We start from the raw sequence: 22,875 nt of genomic DNA, 5'->3' as shown, positions 1-22,875 counted from the left end.
AGATGAGAGGAATTGGGGAAAAGCTAGGTCCACCTCCTCAAGACATTCCTAGCCAGAGAGCTGGGCATGGTTTTGAACTTCTTGACATGAACAGACCTTGGGTCATAACAGAGCTTACCTTTAATGCAGTTGTACTTCACAAAACTCCCACAGGTCCATATGCTCTTCACCTCAAGCCCACGAAGTAGCTTAAGGATAGGAAGCCATCCACATTTTACAGAAGAGGAAACCTTGCTCAGGAGATGTCTTATAGCTTCTCCCAGGGCCAAAGGAAAGCTCCAGCATAGAATTTCTAGGCCAGAAGATCCTGTTTTCACTCTGAGAGTGACTAAAGATTGGAGCAGTCATTTGCTAAGAAATATTCTTTCAGCATTGGACATTGTGTTCCCTATGGAAAATCTGGGGAATTACAATTTATGATATTAGTGCTTCTTACTTGGGACTCTAAATGTAACCAGTCTGAAGTCATGCTGATATAGAAAGCTAGACTCTGAATTGAAGGACATTTGATTGTATTGAAGTTCACAATTTTTTTTCCCCTTACAGACCAAAGAATAAGCAGTCTGGGTAACTAGAAATGTAAGGAAGATAATTAAAAGAGTAGAAATATTATAAATGTTGTAAGAATTGTTCAGGTAAGACTAACATTTTACTAGAGGAGTCACTGTATTTGGCGACTGCAGAGTATTGGCCACTGAGTAAGGTGTATGCTATTATCAATTTGGGAGAGTTTAGCAATGAAAACAATTTTTAAAGTTCTTATGCATTTGTTTGGAAATATGCCAGATACTGAGCTAGGGGCCAGGCATTGAAAATGATACAGATCCCTGTGCTCATATTTTAGTGGTGCTTTGGTCTGAAGAAATGACTTTATGCACCTAATTGATTTTGGAAAAACCAATTTTATTGCAACCATCAGTTTGCTTTTAGAAGCCCTTTTCATATTCTACAAAGCCTTAGTGTATTGTTGCCTTTTGATTTTCAAAGCATTTAATTATATAGTAGGTTGATACTTGGCTTGTCACAACCACCCTGAGAGGTGTAGGGTTCTTTATTCCTCTTTCACAGGTGAGGGAATTAAGACTCAGCTATTTAGATAGGATTAACCTGTTTTCTAATTTGAGATAGTATTGGTTTATGCCTTTTATTCCTAGAGTAATTATTAGTAGTACTGCCTTTTATTCTCAGAACTGTCCCATCTTAAATTGTTGGCCTGAGTTTAAAGAACTTCCTCAAGGAAGAGGAGAACTCGGCTCTTGAACTAGGCTCTTTTTACAACATAAAAGCGGGGCAGAGTTTTGTTGAGCAGCATGTTACTGGGCGTAAGAAAAGGGAGAGTTTCTGAGGTACAGTGAATAGTCAGTAAAGCCAAAGGGCCAGGTTCCTGGGGTGGGGGCTTTTGAGGATCCTATGGTTCCCAGTGCTGGTCTTCCAGTGCTTGACTTGTGGTTTTGCTCAAGTGGGGGTTTGAGTGGGAGGGGTTGCCTAGCAGGAGAATGGATTATGTCCTGACCTTAACCTTTACAATTTTCTGCTCGTCATCACTCATGTATTTTGAGGAGATTCTATGGTCCTCTGTGAAGAAGGGGCACATCTCTTTAATACTTTTTTTCAGTAGTTTTATACCTAATTTGCTTTGATTATCAGAGCTTGATGGTCAAAGAACCTTTTGAAGATTAACTAGCTGGGACAAGCAGTGCTTGGTACTCCTAGCCTCATCAGTGTCCTCAGTGACAAAGCAGAGGGTGGTAGAGAGGGACCTTGGGCACCTAGCATCTAAAGTAGTTGTAGGAGCTGTGGGCAGGCTGGGCCATAAGCTCTTGTGAACTCCCAGGGAAGGATAGACAGTCTGGCCCTCTGGCAGCTGGCCTGTGGCTCTTAGTAGTGTACAGGTCACTGAGTTGGAGCCCACAAAGGAAATAGAGGCTCCTCAGGGAAAGGCATAGCTTAGTAGCTCTGTAACCCCATTATCTTACACAGTGCTGACATGCTGTAGACACTCAATGCTTGTTTCATTGGGTAGAATAAGCAAGCATTAATCACACTGTAGCTGATTACCTGTACTGCCTGATGAGTCACTTTCTGAAGCAGGAATGGTGGTAATATTCATCTTGAGATGAACTGATAGTGCTTATATAGTCTATCGTTCTTTACAAATAGAAGCTATGGAAAGCAAAATTTGCCTGAACTACTGCTGCTTATGTCCCAAACTGGGAAGTCTCTAAAATGTAGTGGCAGTGCTTTTCACTGACACATTTTTGTACAGTAAATGAAGCAAATTTAAGAGGTAAGACTCTTTTCCCTAAGGGACCTAATCAAGTAAAATGAATTTTTATTTTAAATTCAGCCAACATGTATTGAGTGCCTGACATATGCCCAGCACTGTTCAGGGTACTAGGGTTATAATAGTGCATGAGGCAGCCAAGGTCCTTGCTGTTAGAGGAGCTTTGTTGTGGTGTGAATATCCCAAAGAATGTTACGTGATATACACTATGAAGGAAATAAAACAGGATTATGGGAGGCAAGAGTGGCCTAGAGCAGAGTTACCATTTTAAATCTGTGCTTAACATTTTAGCTGAGACTTGAAGAAGGAAAAGAGCCAGCCATGTGCATAGCATTCCTGGCAGATGCCACAGTTTTGAGGCAGGAATAAGCTAGGCAAGTTCAGAGCAGAGTAGGTATATGAGAGGAGAAGAGGTATGCAGGACCTATCTACAAATCACTGTGGGCTTGGATAGAGACTTGGGATTTTATTCTGAGCACAGTAGAAGGTGTTAATCGAGAAAGAATTTTATTTCATTGTTAAAGAGTAATTTATTAGCTTGGTTGAGTGTTGGGTTTTTATTGGGCTTTGACGCCAGGATGGAAGCTATTGACATAATCTCAGGAGAGATGCTGGTGGTGGTAGTGGTAGGTTGGAGAGCAGGAGAGATACAGCCAGTGGGATTCACACAGGGGGTGGGTGGCTGTTAGAGAAGGAGAAACCAAGGTGATTTCTAGGTTTTGGGACTTGAATAATCTGGGGAGATAATGTGACGATGGTGGCAAATATTCACATAATGGAGAACAACATGTTTGGAGAAGGGAAGGAGCTCAGTTTGGGTATAATGTGGGGTGGGGAGAAGCAGGTGGAGTTACAAATGACATAAGATTAACAGAGTTTTTTTTATCAGTTCATAACTATTGATTCTGGGCCATTAGTTCATGGAGGTGCATTATACTATTTTTACTGCTTCTATATATGTTTAAAAGTTTTCATAACAAGGGAGAACATTTGGGAGGAAAAAATGGTTATGTATTGAATGTCAATTTTGAAATGGAAACTCAAATAGGCATTTGTATATATGAATTTGGAGTTCACCGCTGGAAATAGTCTAAGCCATATAGAGAGGAAGAGGGCCTAGGACTCAGCATTGGCTATATCAGTAATTAGAGGCCACAGAAAATAGCAAGGACCAGCAAAGTTGATGGAGGAGGGGGAAGCCAGGCAGGAGGGAAATCAGCAGTGTTGTTGAAGCCAGGACAGTGTTTTAAGGAGGGAGTGCTCAGCTCTGCTAAGTTCTGCTGGAAGGTCATCACCCGATTTGCCAGAATGGGGAGTGAGTGGTCAGAATGACTGGCCTTAGTACACTGTTGAGAGTGAGAGCATGGCTGGTTTGCATTGGGGAGAGAATGGGAGTTAAGAAGGTGGAGACAGAAACATATATAACTCTTGAAGGGTTTTGATGAATGGGAGCAGAGAAATGGAGTGATAGCTGGGTGAAAGACTTGTTTTTCTTTGTTAGGTTTGAGAAACGGCAAAACAAGTTCCTGGATTCAGATCTTTGCCGCTCACTGGCTTTAGGACCTCAGTTTGTGCCTCTGTAAAGTGGGGATAATAAGAGCTTACTTCCAGAGTTGTTGTGAAAATTGAATATGTGAAGTGCCTGGCACATAGTAGCTTTCATCTCTGTGTTTCCTGCTGCTGTTGATGTCTGAGATGGGAGATGCTAGAGCTTACTTGTAGTCTGGGGGAGAGCCAAGAGGGTGATGCAGAAGAGTGGCTGGTTGCTGGAGTGAAGGTTCAGGAAGGCAGAGATGAGGCGAGGCGAGGTGGATAGGTTAGCCTCTGGAGAAGTAAGGCCATTTACCCTTCATGCTAGGGCATAATGTTGACTAACATAAGCCACTTAAGAACTACAACATGGAGAATTTTGTGGTTTTTGTGAGTAAGTCACTTGAGTAAAATTGCCTTTTAATCAGGGTCCTACGAATCAGATTGGTATTCTGCCACCATTTAAATAATGTCTGTTCTCAATAATTAGTTTCCCTCAATTCTGAAATTTTCTGAACTCCAACTTTGTTTTAAGTTTCTAAATATTTAAGCTAGAAAACAGCTAAACAGGAGTGAACAGGGGAAGGCAATCAGGTTTCCAAAGACCTGTTTCCTGTACAGAGACTTCTGCATGAGCAGTAACATCAAAATATCCTCCATAAAACCAACTTTTAAAAAATAAATGTGATGGAATTTCCTTTTAGATGCCGACTCGGTCAGCATTAAAAATGTGTAACAGTGAAAGTTGGCAAATGTGTTGTTATTTTATTGAACAGTAGAAGAGTCTAAATGTTATTTTATGGAAAACTTCATTTCCTGCCATGTGTTTTAACTTAGGACATGGCTAGTTGAGGTTTTAGTTGTGATATCCTTCGATCCATTAAGTATAAGAGCAAATACCAATGTTAAAACAGTTTCTCCATTATATTTTACTTATTCAATAGAAGCAAAAGGGTGGTGTATAACAAGAGCCACAATTACAGATCCTAATTGTATGAACTAACTTCAGAATGAATATGTGGCCTTTGAAAAGATTTCATTAATGTTTTTAATCCTCAGTTTTAGAAATACTTGTGTGTGTATTATATATTTGTATTAAACAAAATACAGTTGTGAGAGGGAGACATGTCTTAAGATCATGAATTGTGCAAGGCATTTTGTATTTCAATCATGACAGTTTTGTTCAGATTATTAAGATGAATAGCATTATGTACATCACTGTTCATATTAATACCAAAGGATGTAATGCATCTGGGAAGAGTTTTGGTCTTAGACACTATCTAAATGAAACTATCCCTTAATCAGTGTAGCTTTTGTACCTTCATTAAATTTTGGATGTTGAGAAATGATTAGTGATTTCATTTCACATAGTCTATCATTTTATTGTGGAGCATTCTTACGTATCACAGCTAACATTCAGGATAACAGTCTTCCTTGCCACCAGGTGGCTCTTGTGGATGTGTTTAAAGCTTACGCATATCTCATTTTGTGAATCCATCAGATGCCAGTTAAGCTGTTAGAAATGAAATAATCTAGCTCTTGGCTATGTTTTTACAAATTATTAAGCTGAAAGAAAATATCTTTGAAATAACATTTCTTTTTCATAAACATAAAAGGGAAGGAACAGAGACTTGTGATAATTCTCATTACTTGTCTTTGAAATTAGATACTTAGAATGTGTAGCAACAGAGGAAGATACCAGTTCTTCTGATACAGACCTTGCCCTCTTCCACATGAATCTGGATTCTCTGTAGTGTTGACCCCCTTCCTGCCACCCTTTTTATTTTTCTTGTCATGCTAGGGATTGAACCCAGGGCCTAACACATGTGCTGTACCACTGAGCTACATCCCTAGCCCAGCTACCCCTTTTTAAGCAACAAAATGCTCCTGAATTTCTTCCAATCTTTGTTTTGGAAACAAATTTTAAGGGACTTTTAAATTTTCTTTCATTCTGCAGATATTTCCTGAGCCTTACTACATGTTGGGCCCTGGGTTTGATCTAAGGAGGTGATTTAGAGATGTATTCTATTCGGTACCTAATTCAGGAGGCTGGTGATCTGTGATGAAAAGACATGTTCATCAGTATTTATAATTTAGTATGTGCTAAATACAGTAAGATAGGCAATACATTGTATTGGTAGGGAGAGGATTGAGAAGGTGGAGTGTAAAAGGAAGACCTCAGGGAAGGGGAGAGTATTTGTGCAGGACATGCAGGGGTGGATAGGACTTGATGGAACTCGGTGTGGTATATGCTGTGAGTAACTCGGGAAGAGTTTTGGAGGTGAACAGATGTCAGGTGCCTTTGAAGGAGGAGCTCAAGGAACTTAAACTGTTACGAGTTCCTAGGCCTTTTAGTTTCAGTTTTTTGTTTAGTTGTGTGGTAGAGCCGTTGGAGGTTTTTGGGTTTTTGTTTTTTCTGTGCTGGACAAGTGCTGTACCACTGAGCTACACCCCGGCACCTTTGTGAATTTTGAGCTGGGGAATAGCTTGATTTGGAATTTTATCCATATTCACCAATTGGCTGCTTTGAGAAACACAAGAAGGAAGCCAAGATAGCAATTAAAGTGAAAAGAAAGAAGTTATCAGCTATGACAGAAGGGTTGGGCAGGGGAAAGAAAAGATGAAATGAATTCATGGAGCTTATTTGTGTTAGGGACAGAATGCTAGAGTCAAAGTTTATATATCATTTGAAAATAGATTTGACCATGTCAAGTCCAAGAGGGATCCAGAATTGAAATCCTGTATGGTTTTTCAGGGCTCCGTGAGTGCCGTGGAAACCTTCTCCACCTCTGCATCCCCATTCTAAGCACAAGATTCTGGTGTCTGGAACTGAGCAAAGAATATGGTGAATTTAATTCTGTTCTTGAGTATACTGTTGGGATAGTGCTGCCAGTTGATTAAGGGCCAACTGACATGGGTTTGAATGTTGACTCAGCAGTTCCTAGCTAAGTGATCTTGAACAAGTATTGAACCTTTCAGTTTTCTCATTGTAAGGTGAAGGATAACAACATTGTCTCTTGAGATACAGTATGATTATTCATATCAACTGAATGTGCATAAAACATTTAACAGCATCTGGTATATATCCAAGGTAAAGGTTCCTCAGGTATTGACTATTGTTACCCTGGAGGGTATAGATGTGATCCTAGAATTGGCAGAAAAGTGGTGATGAGAAGTCAGCAGGGGTTTGGCAGGACCTGGGGATTGCTGAGGGCCTCAGCCTGGAGGTGGGAGAGGGAGAGGAGTGAGGCCCTTTAGGGAAGGCTCCCACTGAAGTGTGGAGTAGAAATAAAAATGGAGGGGGACCAGGTCAGAGAGGCAGGAGTGACCTAAAGAGTTCACTGTCAGCTAGCCCAGGCAAGGAACATGTTTCAGGATGGAAAGTACTAGATTCAGAGAGATCAGGGAGGGTTGGAACTGAGACTGAACATTGTGCTTTTGCAGGAAGACCTTGACTAACCTGGGAGGAAGTTACAAGAAAACAGAAGCCTGATTACCTGTGGTTAAGAAACATCAAGGAAAAGGGGAGTTTCTGTAGGGTGAAGAACAACCAATCATCTCAGTAGAGGAAGGAATGGATGGAAGACAAGATTTCTAAAATATCTTAAAGACAGTATGGCATATAAGTTTGCACTTGCAAAATAATTGATAGGATGTAAGTGTAGTACAAGCCCACTACACTGCACAGTTGTCATCCAAGTGAGTGGTCCCCTTGGGAATGTGCAGTGGCACATATATTAATAAAGCATAATATATAATATAAGCAAATATTCACACATTATCATTAGAATACTTAACACTGCCCACCTGCATTAAGTACTTATTAGGGCTTTTGCATGTATTATCTTATTTAGTCCTCACAGTAACACTGTGAGGCATAGGTGTTACTATAAGCTGCTCAGTCGCACAGCTGCACTTGGTATTGGATTAAATACCAAGCAGTGTAACTACAGAGTTCCTTCTGTTAAGAGTCATATTCTGTTGTTGCTTTTGTTGCTGAATGCTTAGGACAAGCCAGTGGCATTTGATATCATGTCTGATGAAACAAGATGGTACTAGAGGGAAATTGAATGTGATGGAAAGGACTGATGTTTGCTGATAGAGCAGTATTTCAGAGGGGTAGGTGGGACTAGATTGTGCTAGTAGAGGTGAGTGCTAGTAGAGGGGCAGTCATGGAAAATCAAATCACCATGACTTGGTCTCCAAGTGACAAGGAAGAAAGGATCATCAATGATACAGAAAAAGAGAGGCAAGGAATTTTTCAGGAGAAAGAAGATATTTTAGGAGATATTTAGAGGTGGCGAGAGAGATGACCATCCAACATGAAAATTGGATTTTTTAAAATGATCTCTCACTGATGGTTTGATTAGACCTGGTAGACCTATTGTAGAAAAGGGCCAAAATGAATTAGAATTAGGGTGGGAGGTTCATTGACCTTGATGGTTTTCCAGAGCACCCTTTGATGGAACTGTGAAGGTTGCCTTCCAAGGAGGAGATTGCATTTGGTCAACTGCTGCTGCTTTGATTTGCTGCCACAAGTGGAGTTGAACCCAAATAGGAGGTTGAAGAAAGAGTCTTATTGTGTTTCTTTATCTTTTGAAGATATTGCATGTTTAGAGGAGGAAGAGAAAAAAAAAAAGAAATACAAAATGGAATGAAGAATGAGCAAATACAGATATTTTGAAGTTGAGGGTTGCATAGTTCTTTAGCTGGTCAGTTTTAACTAGTTTCTGGAAACCAGAAACTCGAGCTAATTGCAGGGAAGGGCTCTTTCTGTTGCACTTGTTGTTTTTAAGGTCTTAAAATGTGTATATTTTGTAAAATATAATATATAAATTAGAAGAACTAAACAAAAAAAATGAGTATAGACCCAGTTTTTCCATTAAGGTTTAACACACAGTTACTCTGTAAAATTGCTTAGAAAAGAGAAGAATGTTTAGTGCTCGCCTTTAATTTCTGAAATTAGTTCATCATGGACTCTACACATTGCAGAGCAACAGTGGGCCTCATTTTGTGCAGTTGTAATGGAGCATTTAGAGGTTAGGCAGGGTTGTTTATGGGTTCTGATCCCCAGTGCTCTTGTGCATGGCATGTGACATATACTCATTAGACAAATGCTGGTTAAACAATCACACTAAAAGATGATTTTTTGGGGGTAGGTAGAATAAGATTAATATTATAGTATGTCTTTAAAAAAGAAGTTATTTAAGATTTATTCACTTGATGGCAGACAAACCCAAAGCAAAGTATACTTTACCTGGTTGAATGATTTTCGAAAGCAGTGTCTTTGTAGATTTCAAAAAATCTTAGTTCTCAGAAAGTTCCTGGTTGCCTGTTAGGCTGTGTACACGCTAATCTAAGCCACAGCTTATCTCTGGCCATAGGTGGTGGCAGCGGCTAAGGTGTGTGGAGCTGTCAGTGAGTCGCCTTCAGTGAAGAGCCTCCGCTTGCTTGTTGCAGATAAAGACTTTTCCTTTAAAGCTGGCCAGTGGTAAGTGGCTTTTCTTTTTTTCAAGGGTGTATATTTAAGAAGGTGTCATCAGATTGAAGGGATTATCTTTTCAACTTCTGTGGCTAGCTGTTCCCATTCCCACAGAGGAATTCTAGGCTGTTTCTGTTCATGGTGTGCCTTTTCTGGTATGGAGAATCTGATTCTTTTCTTGGCTTGAGCCCACTTCAGTTTTGACCCTGTGGCCCTGTCTCTCAATCATATAATGGAAACCGCTTTGAGTTTTCCAGTTTCAAACAAAGAAGCTAGTTCTAGTCCATGGAATTGACAGCTCTGAGTATTATGTTCTCAGGAATGCATCCTAATAGAATACACTGCAGTCATCTAATCTGCTTGAGTTTTGTGTTGTTGGGGATTTGTACATTTCTAAAAGTCTTTTTTTAATGTCTAATACAGAGTTGACCAAGCAGTCTGAAAAGAATAACCAGTTATGTTATAGGACTAACCATCCTCTTGACTGAATTCCTGTGTTACTCATACCTTGCCTGGGTTAAGTTTAAATATTTTGCTTAATTTACTCACAGGATTCCCCAGTCAGGCCCAGCTCACACACAAATCTTAAGTCTGTTCCATTCCACTCTGAGGACTAATCAGTATGCTGACAAGCTAGCAGGCCAGCTGTCCCACTGTTCCTTGGAATGGCCTCACTGAGCTGCAATTCAAGTTGAATTGTAAATAAAGCAACTTGTATTTCCCTAGGAAAGGTGTGTTTGGGTGTGTGTGTGTCCTTTATTTAAATAAAGCATTCATTTCTAAATGAGTTTTCTGGTATGTCAATCTCCATAGTATTTCTTAGGAGTCACTTGACTAATTTTGGCAGTCCATCTGGAGATGTGGTTTTGTTAGGAGGAGGATGTGTGATAATAGCAAGTGTGATAATAGCAAGAGTTAGCAGTCTTGTGTTAATAGTTTGCCTTTGAATTTAGAACTAGAAAACAAGATGCTGATTGCAATAATTTGCGTTTGTGAAGCAATTTACTGCAATCTTTGCACATGTTCGGTGATACATATTAAATCCGTTTTGGCAGTTTTGGGGGTGGGCAACATATTTACCCTTCAAAAATGGTTTAGCAGTTATTACGTTGAAAAGTGAAAACTTTAATTGTAATGATCTGTTTTTCCATATTTCCTTTCTGTGGAAGTGTTTGTGTCCTGTGCACAGCATTGTCTCTATGCCTTCAACTCTGAATTATTCCAAGACTCTGACTCTAGTCTCCTGGGTAGAAAAAGCCTGAGCCTTGGTTATAATGCTCCACCATGGTGTGCCTGCAAGTGCATTAGCTCTTGCAGACTGCAGTTCTCTGATAAGAAAAATGTCATCATTCCCTAACCATATATATAGAAATGGGGTCTCATTGTGATTCCAAAGAGAAAATTATTCAGGGTCGGTTTTCCATTCCAATGAATGGATTTGGTCACTGACATTAGAACTGGTTTTAGTGTGTGTCTCAGACTTTTGCTTCAGAAGTCACACAGGGGATAGTGATCACTGGTTGATTGGCAGTGACCCTTTTCCTCCCAGCTGTGGGTCTAGCCTTCAAACCCTCCCCTTTTAAAAGACTTCACCCTTACTGTTGATTTATTATATATCTGGGGTTATGAATTCTTTTTGGTATTTGACTTTATGATTACACAATGACCATTTTACATAAATTGGTGTTGTCCACCTGTTCTTTGCTGTTGCTAGGATTGGTTTGTGTTCTAGGGTTTTCTTAGATGAACAGGTTAGTAGTAACCTCCATGTGGCATTTTGGAGAAGGCAAGGATTAGTGAGAGGAGTTAGGATGTTGCTGCCTCCCAGCCAGTGGTGATCAGAGTGGAGAGCTGCTTGAGGTGAAGAGGATTGCTGTTGGGATTATCTCTGGGATGAGAGATTGGGCCATTGTCCCACGTCTCTGAATTTTTGAGTGACAGCTCCTGACACCTGCCAAACTCTCAGAATGAGGTTCCAGGAGTAACTTTAAATGAATGTTGTCCATGACCAATTTGAGCTCTGGCTACACATCCCCATGTAGATTTCTTCAGCACATAGCAGAGAGAAATCTAAGGGGACTTTACCTACACTGCACTGTGTTCTAGCAAGTCAACCCAGAGAGAAAGGCCAAAAGGAGAAACCATTTCAAAAATATCTTTCCTATGAGCCAGGGCTACAGCTCTTGGACTCCACTTACCAGTAGGTTGACAGCTTGCTTATTAGCAAGTACCTTCTTGGTGAGTCCTGCTCTTGACCTTGTCATTGCTCTTTCCTATTTGTGGAAAAATTGACACTCCCTCTCAGGGCTGAAGTGTGGCACTAACAGTCCTCATGCAAGATCTTGATTGCCCTGTTCCACTTGCTGCCTTCTTCAATGGCTGCACTGCTGAGGATGGGATCCATCCCCAGAGGGAGGCATCATGGCCTCATGTTCTTGAGACTGCCCAGTTCATATTGAAGACTACCTACCTGCTAGGTCTGATGTGGGCCTTTTCCACATTTCTCTGGGCTTTGGTTTTCACATCTTTAAATAGGGAGCAATAGTATTCCTGTTTGGGATACTAAGTGTTTTTGCACAGTGGCTAATATTAACTTCATTAGTTTGGTATTTTTTGTATGCTAGTCAGCTCATCATCACTATAACTAAAATACCTGATAAGAACAACGGTTTCAAAGGTTTCAATCCATAGTCGGCCAGCTTCGTTGCTCTGGGCTCAAGGTGAAGCAGAATGTTGTGGTGGAAAGGCATGGCAGAGGAAAGCTGCTCAGTTTATGAAAGGCAGGAAACAAATAGAGCAAGAGAGAGAGTGACTGAGACTGTGACTGTTCACTCTAGGAGCCAGGGACAAGGTATAATCTCAAAGGGTACATTCCCAATGTCAGTTCCTCCAGCAATGTCCCGTCTGCCTATAGTTACCACACAATAATCCATTCAGATTATCAATCCATCAGATGAATTAATTCACCATTGAGGTTATAGCTCTCCTAATCATTCTACCTCTGAACATTTCCGCACTGCCAAACATGAGCTTTTTGAACGACATGTTATATTCAAACCATAATAATTAGTATTTGACCAAGTCAGCTAGATTATCTGTGCTGGTGAAACCCAGGGGGTCAGATTCCAATTCTTAGTTACTTGGCCAGTTCTCCTGCAGGGAAGATGTTGGTTCTGCCTATAGAACTGCGGGCCAAGTCAGAAGGTGAATGAGTGCACACTGCCAAATGACGTTACTGATGGTACTGTCAGTGATGAGTCCTTTCTAGGCTGTCTAAAGGAGGATGCCCAAGAGGAAGCAAGGCCAAAGCATATTTGCAGCAAAAAGACTTTTGGTTCTGATATAAATTTCTTTGATAGAAAGCAACTTTGGGGACCACTACCCCACCCTTGAGTAGGGTCACTGTGTTGTTGACAGCATACAAACTACACAACTGCATGCAGCAGTGCTGAATTTCACACAACTACACAAAGAAAGTGCATTCCCTGGCTCTTTATCTAGCCTCTGTCCTCTGTTGACTTGTTCTAAGACTCAGTTTAAGTGGCTTCTTCTCTCAATTCCTTCACTCCTGGTGGTATTGACTACCCCTTCTCTGATCTGTCTCCCTACCTTAATATTTTATCAAAGCCCACTTACTTGTATTTTTGTGATTTCTTTCCCATTAGAATGAATTTGTTGAGGGCAGGAACCAAGATACCCTTAGTTTCTGTACCTCCCATTGCAGTGCTGTCTGTGGTAGGCAGGTGGGTGAGGAGCTCTGAGTGCTGTAGCAGAAGACTAGAGTTTGGGATCTCATAAATATCATCATTTGACTATGGTTGGCATGCCCTGTGTGCTGAGCACTGGGATCACCTCTGTGGATAGGACTTAGCTGCCTGCTTTGTCAAAGTTGGACACAAATGTGTTGCTTTACTACACACCTGGATCCCTTTTCTCAGTTCTGCTTATACATAGTAGATGCCTCTGCTCATGTTCCTAGAGTGATTAATCCTACAAAGGGTGTTTTTTTAAAGGTTTGTGTTTAAAGTTTAATTCTTTCATGGACAGGTGTTTTATGAAATATGTACTGTGCATATTTTCTTAAATACATTAATATGGGACTTCTAATATAATTTGAATTTTTTGTACCTTTTAATTTAGGAGTTGTTTTCTTCTCCGAAGGTAGCTTTCCAAAGGTGAAAGGGATCAATCCTTTTTAGTAATCTAAGGAAAAGGAATTTATCACCATTGAGCAGCAGAGGGTGCTGTAGTTCAGGAGATGAAGCAGCAAAAGTAGCTATTTGTTTATTTGTATATATGGATATAGTATAGACACTATGTACTTCCTCTCCGATAGCATATAGCACACATTAACAAATGGGAACTATAGTGTTTATAGTTTTTATATTGCCCAAAATGAAAGGGAAGTTAAAGTATTCACAGAGAAAAGTCAAGTGAAAATAGGTAGAAGTAGGTAAGATGGCCCTTCCTGGAGCACTTCCAATCTTGAGCCATTTTTGGGGATGGGGTGGGAGGAGGGTACTGGGGATTGAACCCAGCAGTGCTTTACCATTGAGCCACATGCCCTGCTTTTTTATTTTTTAAAGACAAGGTTTCACCAAGTTGCTTAGGGCTTCATTAAGTTGCTGAGGCTGGCTTTGAATTTGTGAGCCTTCTGCCTCAGCCTCCTGAGCCACTGGGATTACAGACGTGCACCACTGTGCCTGAATAGAGCTGGTTTATTTTTTGTTTTTGTTTTTTTCAAACTATCAGAAATAAACAAATGTCTAAGGCTGTAGATTAGAGTAAAATATATTTTAAGGTCATAGACCAAACTGATAGAAAGCCTCTTATGCTTTTCACATAAGCTGTGTGTAAGAAAACAAATGGAAATGGGATACTTTCTGTTCTTGATGGCAGAGAAATACCTAGAATGGGTGTTAAATCTTCCTAGACATGGGGTTGAGAATTTTTCTTGGTGCTGGGTCCTAATACATTTTTCTGTCCTTTTTACAAGATTTGTTGCATTTCCTATAATCTGCACCAAAAAGGGTTTCTGTGGCATAGGAGTTTTGAGCTTCCAATAATTCTAAGTGTTCTAGGCTGTAAGATGTGGTTAGAAGAAAAGGAGAAACAAGCCATGACACAAAGCCACATCAGCCTATTTAAGTTTGGCAAATACCAGCAGAAGTGTTTTTGTGCTTCCTTCCTTGTTGTACTTCTTTAAAAAGCATTTTTTGAGATAAGTGAATTTTATACATTAAATTTTATATAAAGAGTACAATTCACTGAGTTTTAGTATATTCAGTTGTTTATCAACCTAATCAAATTTTAGGACATTTTCATTATCCCACAAAGAAACCCAGTACCAATTGCCATTCATTTCCCTATTCCTGCCCCCTTAGATAACCATGGATCTACTTTGTCTCACCGGACACTGATATCACATAATCTATGATTCCATTTATTTTTTTTTTTGGTGGGGGGTGTACTGGGGATTGAACTCGGGGTCACTTAACCACTGAGTCACATCTCCAGCCCTATTTTGTATTTTATTTAGAGATAGGGTCTCACTGAGTTGCTTAGCGCCTTGAATTTTGTTGAGGTTGGCTTTGAACTTGTGATCCTCCTGCCTCAGCTTCCCAGGCTGCTGGCATGGGAGGCATGCGCCACTGTGCCTGGCAGATTATGTGATCTTTTTGTGACTCCTTTGCCTGGCTTCTTTCACTTAACATGATTTCACGGTTCAACTATGTTGTAGCATATAGCAGTACTTCATTTCATTGTATGAATATTTTGTTTATCCATTCATCAGTTAATCAACACTTAAAGATTGTTTCCATTTGGTGTTTCCATTTGGGGGCTATTGTGGATAATGCTGCTGTGGCATTGGTGTACAAGTTTCTAAATGGACATATACTTCCCTTTCCCTTTAGTGTAAACCTGAGTGAAATTGTTAGGCCATATGGTAACTCTTAACATTTTCATGCATTGCCAAAATGTTTCCTAAAGGATATGCCATTTGACATTCCTACTAGCTTTGTATCAGGGTTCCGATTTCTCTAAACTCTCACTGAAACTTGCTGTTTTCTGTCCTTTGGATTATGGCCATTTATTTTATATGAAGTGGTAGATCATTGTGGATTTGATTTACATTTTCCTAATGACTAATGATGTTTAACATCATTTCACGTGCTTACTAGCATTTTTAATATTGTTTTTGAAGAAATGTTAGTTAAAACCCTTTGCTCATTTTAAAATTTGGGTTTTCTTTATTACCAAGTTAGAGGAGTTCCTTATATAATTTGAATACAGATCCCTTAATAGATGTATTAAAAATTTTTCTCACATTCTGTGGGCCGTCTTTTAACTTTCTTGATCATATTTGTAGCACAAAGTTGTTAACTTTTATGAAGTCTAATTTCTCTATTTGGATTTACCCTTGTGGTTTGGTGTCATATCTAGGAAACTAATGCTGTGAAATCTACTCCTGGATTTTCTTCTAGGAGTTTATGATTTTGGCTCTTAAATATTTAAGTCTGTGCTCCATTTTTATGTGTGTATGAGACAGATGTATTTTATTTTATTTTTTGCATATAGATATCCAGTTGTCCCAGTACCATTTGCTGAATAAACTATTCTTTTTCCATTGATTTATCTTGGCACCTTTGTCAAAAATGAATTGACTGGCCAGGTGCAATGGCTCATGCCTATAATCCCAGCGGCTTGGGAGGCTGAGGCAGGAAGATCGAAAGTTCAAAGCCAGCCTCAGCAAGAGTGAGGCACTAGGCAACTCAGTGAGACCCTGTCTCTAAATAAAGTACAAAATAGGACTGGGGATGTGGCTCAGTGATTGAGTGCCCTTGAGTTCAGTCCCTAGTACCCCAAAAAACAAACAAAAAACCAACCAAACCATAAATTTAAGGGTTTATTTCTGTATTCTTAATTCTTTTCTATTGATCTTCATATCTGGAACTGGTTACACCAACCAGTACCACTATGTCTTCATTACTCTAACTTTGTGGTAACTTTTAAAATCATGAGGTCTGAGTCATTTAAATTTATCCTTTTCCAGGATTGTTTTAATGATTCTGGGTTCTTGAATTTCCATTTGAATTTTTTTAAATTGTCAGTTTCAGCAAAGAAACTAGGTGGGGGCTTGGTAAGGTTATTGCGTTGAATCTGTAGATAAATTTGAGATGTATTGCCATCTTAGCAATATTAAATCTTCTAATCCATGAACATGGAATAGCTTTCCATTTATTTAAATCTTTAATTTTTTCAACATTTTATAGTTTTCAAGTCTTTGTTAAATTTATTACCAATTTTGTTTTTTTTTTAAGTGCTATTACAAATGGATTTTTTTAATATTTCACATTTGGATAGTTCACTGCTAGTGTATGGAAATGTTTTTTTATATACTGAAATATAGCAACCTAATTTGCAGTTGTTTAATAATTATTAATCTTTTTAGTGAATTCTTTTGGGTTTTCTATGTATGAGATGACACCCTCTCCAATCTGAATGTCTCATATTTTCTTTTACTTACTTTGGCTAGAACCTCTAGTGCAGTATTGAGTAGAAATGGTAGGAGTAAATATCCTTGTTTCGTTCCTATAGGGAGGAAATTTTCAGCCTTTCATAATTAAATATAAGGTTAGCCATGGGTGTTTTGTAGGTGCCCTTTTTAAGTTTGAGGAAGTTCTCATTTATTCCTGATATCTTGAGTGTTTTTATTGTGAAAGAATGTTGCATTTTATCACATGCCTTTCCTGTATCTAGTAAGATAATCATGTGGGGTTTGTACCTTATTCTACTAAGTTGTATTACATTGTTTTCAAAAATTAAATCAACCTTGTATTCATGGGATTTAAAAAAAAAAAAAGGTTTTTTTTTTTGGTTTGGTTTCTTTATTCAGAAGGGATATTGGTCTGTAGTTTTATTGCAGTATTTTTGATTAGCATCAGGGTAATACTAATAGCTTCACAAAATGTATTGGAAAATATTCTATTTTTGGAAGAGTTTGTGAAAGGTTAGTATTCTTTAAATGTTTGGAATTCACCAGTAATGTCATCTGGACCTGATCTTTTCTTTATGGAAGTTTTAAAATGACTGATTTAGTCCTTTGACCTCTTATGGATCTGTTTGGGTTTTCTGTTTTTCTTGATTTATATTTGGTAGTTGTGTCTATTTAGGAATATGAGCTTTTCATCTAAGTTAACTGTCTTTGATATACAGTTGTTTATATAGTTTCTTTATGTTCCTTTTTATTTTTGTAAGATTGATAACAGCCACTCTTTTTATTGTTAATTTTAGTAGTTTATCGTTTTTCTTCTTTGGTCAAGTTAACTAAAGTTTTGTCGATTTCATTTATTTTGACTGTTTTTTAAAATTGCTTCAACAGTAATCATTTATCTGCCTTTTCTTTTAGGATTGATTTCTTTATTCCAGGAGTCTCTGTAGTTGGTGGGTTTTCAATATGCTCCAGTCCCAGACTGCTAGAACAAGAGAGAATGATAGAATTGGCAGTGAAATATACAAACCACCCGCCTGCTCTTTGGATTCACAATAAGGTAAGCAACTGCTTTTTTAAAAATTGGAGATGTGGGCATCTCTGGCTTCCACAAATTTGGGTTCAGCTCACTTGATCTACCTAAAAACCCTAATGTTGTATATAAAGGGTACATGTTCATACAGTTTCCTAGAAAAGGTAAAGATAAGTATGACTCAGAAGGCCTGGGATTTGGAGATAATTTGTTTTTACCAAACAATATTTGGTGGAATACTATTGTAGATTTAAAATATTTTGTTTTTGATAATTGACCGTTTGTTGTGTAAATGGTAAATCTGTAAAGCAGACTGTTTTACAATAATTATCCTAAATAAAGGAAATTAAATTATAATTTTGTCCAGTATTTGGAGGAAAACTACCTCTGATTACATAATACCGTGGTGCCTAGAGATGAGCACAAATCCATGGTGCTCTCCATTTTAACCCCTTGAGAGCTCTTCACAGGGTTCTGAGAGGCAATCCAAATTTAACTGCATACTTAAACACATACTTTACCACAGGGCTCAATACAAGTCCTATGTAAGCTGCCTGTCATTACTTGAACTCTGATAGCAAAGTCTGAACTCAGAATAGGTCAGTTAATTTTTGGCCCTTGTTTCCATCATTGCCATCCTCTTCTTGATTAGAGTGTGCCTTCTATATTTACCAATAACCTCCATCCCATTCTGGGCATTTAAAAAAAAATCTCCTTTACCTAAAAGAAATGTATGATACAAATATGGCTTCAAAAAATCTGTACTGTCCCTTTATATTCATGGAACTCATTGAGCATCAACAATGGAAAATGGAAAACAAAACTGTAAACCTTATTTTCAGCAGAACTTGGAACATACTCCAGTATATTTTTTTTAAGGTTTTAGAGAATTGTATTTATGTAGGAGCCACATGAGACTAAGTAGAGGAAAAAGGCCAATAGTAGCAGATTCCAGTGTATCAACAAAAATACATGTGTTGGGGGTAGGACATCTCTCTTATCTGTAAAAGTTTGGAAACAAGGTTGACTTCCTTGACTGCAGAAGTCCCACCTGGCTTCATCATGGTTTGTTTAGGAGAGAGGGCATACAAAGAATCATATTGACCAGTCATATTTGTAGGAAGTAATATGCCTTTGTAGGGGCTCAAGGAAGCTGCTGTGTTGTGAAAACTTGCTAGCTTAGGACACTGTCTTGGCCCATCCCCCAATACAGAACCCTCTTGGAGAGAGTTGGTCTTCCAGAAAGCACAATTTATCTCAATTTCATGAAAGAAATCAAAGAAGACATGAGTAAATATTCATGAATTAGATTGAATATGTTACTCCTCCTTAAATTGACTTATAAATTATAACATAGATTTATTATGTTGTGCTCATTTCTATATTTACCAACATTATGATACAAATATGGCTTCAAAAAATCTGTACTGTCCCTTTATTTTCATGGACATCATTGAGCATCAACAATGGAAAACAGAAAACAAAACTGTAAACCTTATTTTCAGCAGAACCTGGAACATACTCCAGTATATTGTTTTAAAGGTTTTAGAGAATTGTGTTTATGTAGGAGCCACATTTTAGTCAAAATCTTAACAGGAGTTCTTGTAGATATAAACAAATGATCTTAAAATATATATGGAATGTAAAAAGAATAGCTTAAACAGTTTGGGAAAAGGAGCATAAGAAATAGAAATCACATTACTCAAATTTAAGATAAAAATAAAGCAACAGTAATCAAAATAGTGTGATACTGGTAAAAAGATAGACACAGATCAGAAATACGACCATTTGTTTGACAAAAGTGCTAAAGAAACAGTGGAGAAAGGATACCTTTTAAACAAATAGTGCTGGAATAATTTTACATCTATATACAAAGCAAGAAGTTTGACCTAAACCTTATACTTGAAATTTAAAATTAACTCAAAGTTAGTTGTTGATCTAAATGTAAAACATGATCTTATGAAAGTTCTAGAAGAAACAGAAAATACTGGGAACTTGAGGACAGGCAGAAGTCTTAAGACATGACACTGAAAGCAAGATTCATAAAAGAAAATAATATATAGGACTTAATCAAAATTGAAACTTTTCTTGCAAAAGACTTGACAGAATTTAAAAAATAACCTACATATAGACTGGGAGAAAATATTTGCAAATCAGATACCCAACAAAGGACTTGTACCCAGAGTATAAAAAGAACTCTCAAAAATCAACAAAAAAAATGGGAAACAATAATTTTTTGAAATGGGCAAAAGATTAGATAGACACTTCACTGGAAAGGATATAAAGATGTAGAAGGATATTAATATCCTACAGGTCCATTGTATTTGTTCAGGACGGTCCCCAGGTGCTTGCTTGCCTTGGCATTTCTACTGTAAATATATCCTGTCACATTTTTATCCGTTCATCTTCTGAGTTCTCTTTGGTATGGCCTTAGCTGCCTCATTCCTTTTTTAGAATTATCTGTAGATTTTTCAACCCATTACTGCCTATCAACTGCTCGGAGTCTCTAAAATATGCCATTGGGGTGAGACCAACAAGAGGTCCACATGCCTCTTGTCAGATTCCAAGTGAGCATTGCCATTCTGGTTCCTAATGCTCTGAACCTGTGAATATGTACTCAATACACGCACACACTCTGCCCTGCGGTTGCTTTTGGTGCCCATGTGACCTGACCTGGTGCTGGTCCACAGCTCTCTGCTAGGTTTCATGCCTCATTGGCATTTCAATGAAGGAACTTATTCTTAGAGGCTGTAGAAAATTTCAAAGTGGCGTTGCCTGAGTGCACCTCCTAATTGTGGTGCCTGTTCTCTGCCCAGTGGGAGTTGCAAACAGCCTTTATGAAGTCAGATTTTCTTTGGAATCATTTTCAGGTGGCTATTTTCCTCCTGAGGATTTTGTCTTATTAAGCTATTAAGAGTGGACAATGGAGGCACGTGAGTGTCTGGGTGGCAGCAAGCTGGTCTGTTGAGACATGGATAAAGTGCCATAAATGTCTTCCTTTATTTCATTGGCTTTGGCTCAAGCTCTTGGCAGGGTAAGGGGTTCTGGATAGCTATTGTGTACTGGGCTGCAGTTACTGTGGAAAGGTTTTTTTTATTTCACAAGTAAAAATCGATACTCAAATTTGATTCATTTCTAAGTAATTGAAGGTAACTTTCTTTTAATTACATGTTGTGCTATACGGTGTCTTGAGTCTTGTGTTCTTGCTGTCCTGGCAGTTTTTATTGATCAGGAAAAGACAAAGATGGTTTTTGATTCTTTCCAGATGGTAGCAAATTAATAGATAGATCTATTGAATATTATTTTTGTCACTAACAAAAAAAAACCAGGTTTCTTTGGTATTATCCTTCCCAAAGTATATTTTCTTGGCCGTTCTGAGGTTGAACATACATTAGTTTCTAAAAACAATTAGCTAACAGCTTTCTTTGTCACTGCTAAACACCTTGAAGATGGCCATTGGAAAAAAAACAATGTCTCCCAAATTCTTATAGAGATGTGTATGGGAAGGTAAGAGAGATGGAGGATGTAGGAACATGAAATCCATTGTCATCATAAGGCAGAGTTTCTTGTATTTTAGGTTCTATTTTCAAGACTTGAAGGAGCATTTTACTTTGGTAGCCAATACAACCATTCCTAGATTGTTATTCCTAACCAGTGCTCCCTTGCTGCTAATTTCTTTTGTCAAAATGAAAACTCACTCATGTAACATTTTCCTGCATATTTAAAATAGTTAAATTAAAACATTCCCCTCCCCAGAGATTTTCATTCATTTAACAGTTCTTTACAAAAATGACCTATTTTATGAATTAAAATAATTTTCATTTTTCTTATTTTTTCTCTAAGTTAACTCATTGTTAAGAGCCTCAAGTTAAATTCCATTCCAAAAGTATTTACTACTCACCTGCCTTGTGAGATGCCAAGGTATGAATGCCAAAGAATTGGTTCTCAAAAGTTGAGTGTGTAATTACTTAAGGAGAGAGTTCACTTACCAAGAACATGTAATGGGACAAACCTATGCTCTTAATACAGATTTCTTTATTCCTGGCTTCTGTTTTTTAGTAGTGGAAGAAGGAATCGGGCTCACCCACCACCTGTTCTCTGTGACAGCCATAATAATGAAAACACTTTCTTTCATAGAGCCAGATACCACCAGGGATTTACCTCTACTGTGAGTCATTTCATGCCCACAACAGCCTGGAAGTGGACAGGGCAGGTGTAGCAAAGGCTCATAAGTTAAAGGACTTGCTGGATTTTATTGAGCTGTATTAAAATTCATTCTTTTGACTCAGGTCAGTGTTTTTCTCCAAAATGAGGGATTCTCAACCCTGTCAGATTCAATGCCTCCTTTATAGAACTATTATGAAATGAAATTCATAATTGAGACAAACATACATTTAAAAAATGTACTTACAAAGGAGAAGTAAAGAAAAATGATCAAAGACTATGTATTTCATTATATAAATGCTTGGGCATATCTGAACTAGATATAGAATGGAGTGCTTCAATGATTGTTTCTAAACATAGAACACCAAGAATACCCAGTCTACAAATGGTGATAACAGGAGTGTTGTGTGTGTGTGACAAAAGAACACATGTCGCCACCAATGCATGTGGTTTTCCAGCACAGTGAATACGTTTGATAAGGTTCTGAACACACCAGGTATAATGTACTTAGTGGTTACATTCTGGAAAATTCAGACCAAATAAAATCTATTACAAATAAACTCAAAGACTTTTTTGTAATGAGTTAAAGTCTAGTCTAAGACCATTACAAACCACTTATCTATGTAACTATGGGCCATTTAGAAGTCATTGTCAGGACAGTCCTGTGTGTTGCAGATAATGGTATGGTGGTCAGTCAGCTCCTAAATAAAATAGCCCTGATTTGTATTATTTGGGGATTTCTGTGCTGTAAATACGTCAATGACTGATTTTATACTACCTACTGGCTCATAAAATTCCTGCAGATTTAACCATCAGTTTAATAGGTACTAGCTCTGGGACTTCAGTAATTTTGTGGGATATCTAGCATCTCTGGCCTTTTCCCCTTAAAT

General features: G+C 38.3%; 1 protein-coding gene across 22 annotated transcripts in view; it reads left to right on the top strand.

Annotated features, from left to right (window-relative positions):
- Positions 1–22,875, top strand: part of Oxnad1 (oxidoreductase NAD binding domain containing 1) — a 106,072-nt gene that overhangs the window by 14,587 nt on the left and 68,610 nt on the right. For 20 of the 22 annotated variants that reach the window (XR_013434424.1, XR_013434422.1, XR_013434421.1 and 17 more), the window contains exons 5-6: positions 9,199–9,305; positions 17,707–17,848. Coding sequence is in view for 11 of the 22 variants with exons in the window: in XM_078038318.1 (XP_077894444.1) it covers positions 9,199–9,305; positions 17,707–17,848 (249 nt within the window). In the remaining 11 variants the exon portion in view is untranslated. Of the gene's footprint in view, positions 1–6,569; positions 6,660–9,198; positions 9,306–17,706; positions 17,849–22,875 lie in introns of all 22 variants that reach the window. The other 2 variants (XM_013361814.4, XM_013361811.4) reach the window with 2 other exon arrangements.

Source organism: Ictidomys tridecemlineatus, chromosome 2, assembly GCF_052094955.1.
Source record: "Ictidomys tridecemlineatus isolate mIctTri1 chromosome 2, mIctTri1.hap1, whole genome shotgun sequence".
Lineage (NCBI taxonomy): Eukaryota > Metazoa > Chordata > Mammalia > Rodentia > Sciuridae > Ictidomys > Ictidomys tridecemlineatus.
The sequence above is the reverse complement of the archived record's forward strand: the minus strand, read 5'-3'. Positions and strand labels throughout refer to the sequence as shown.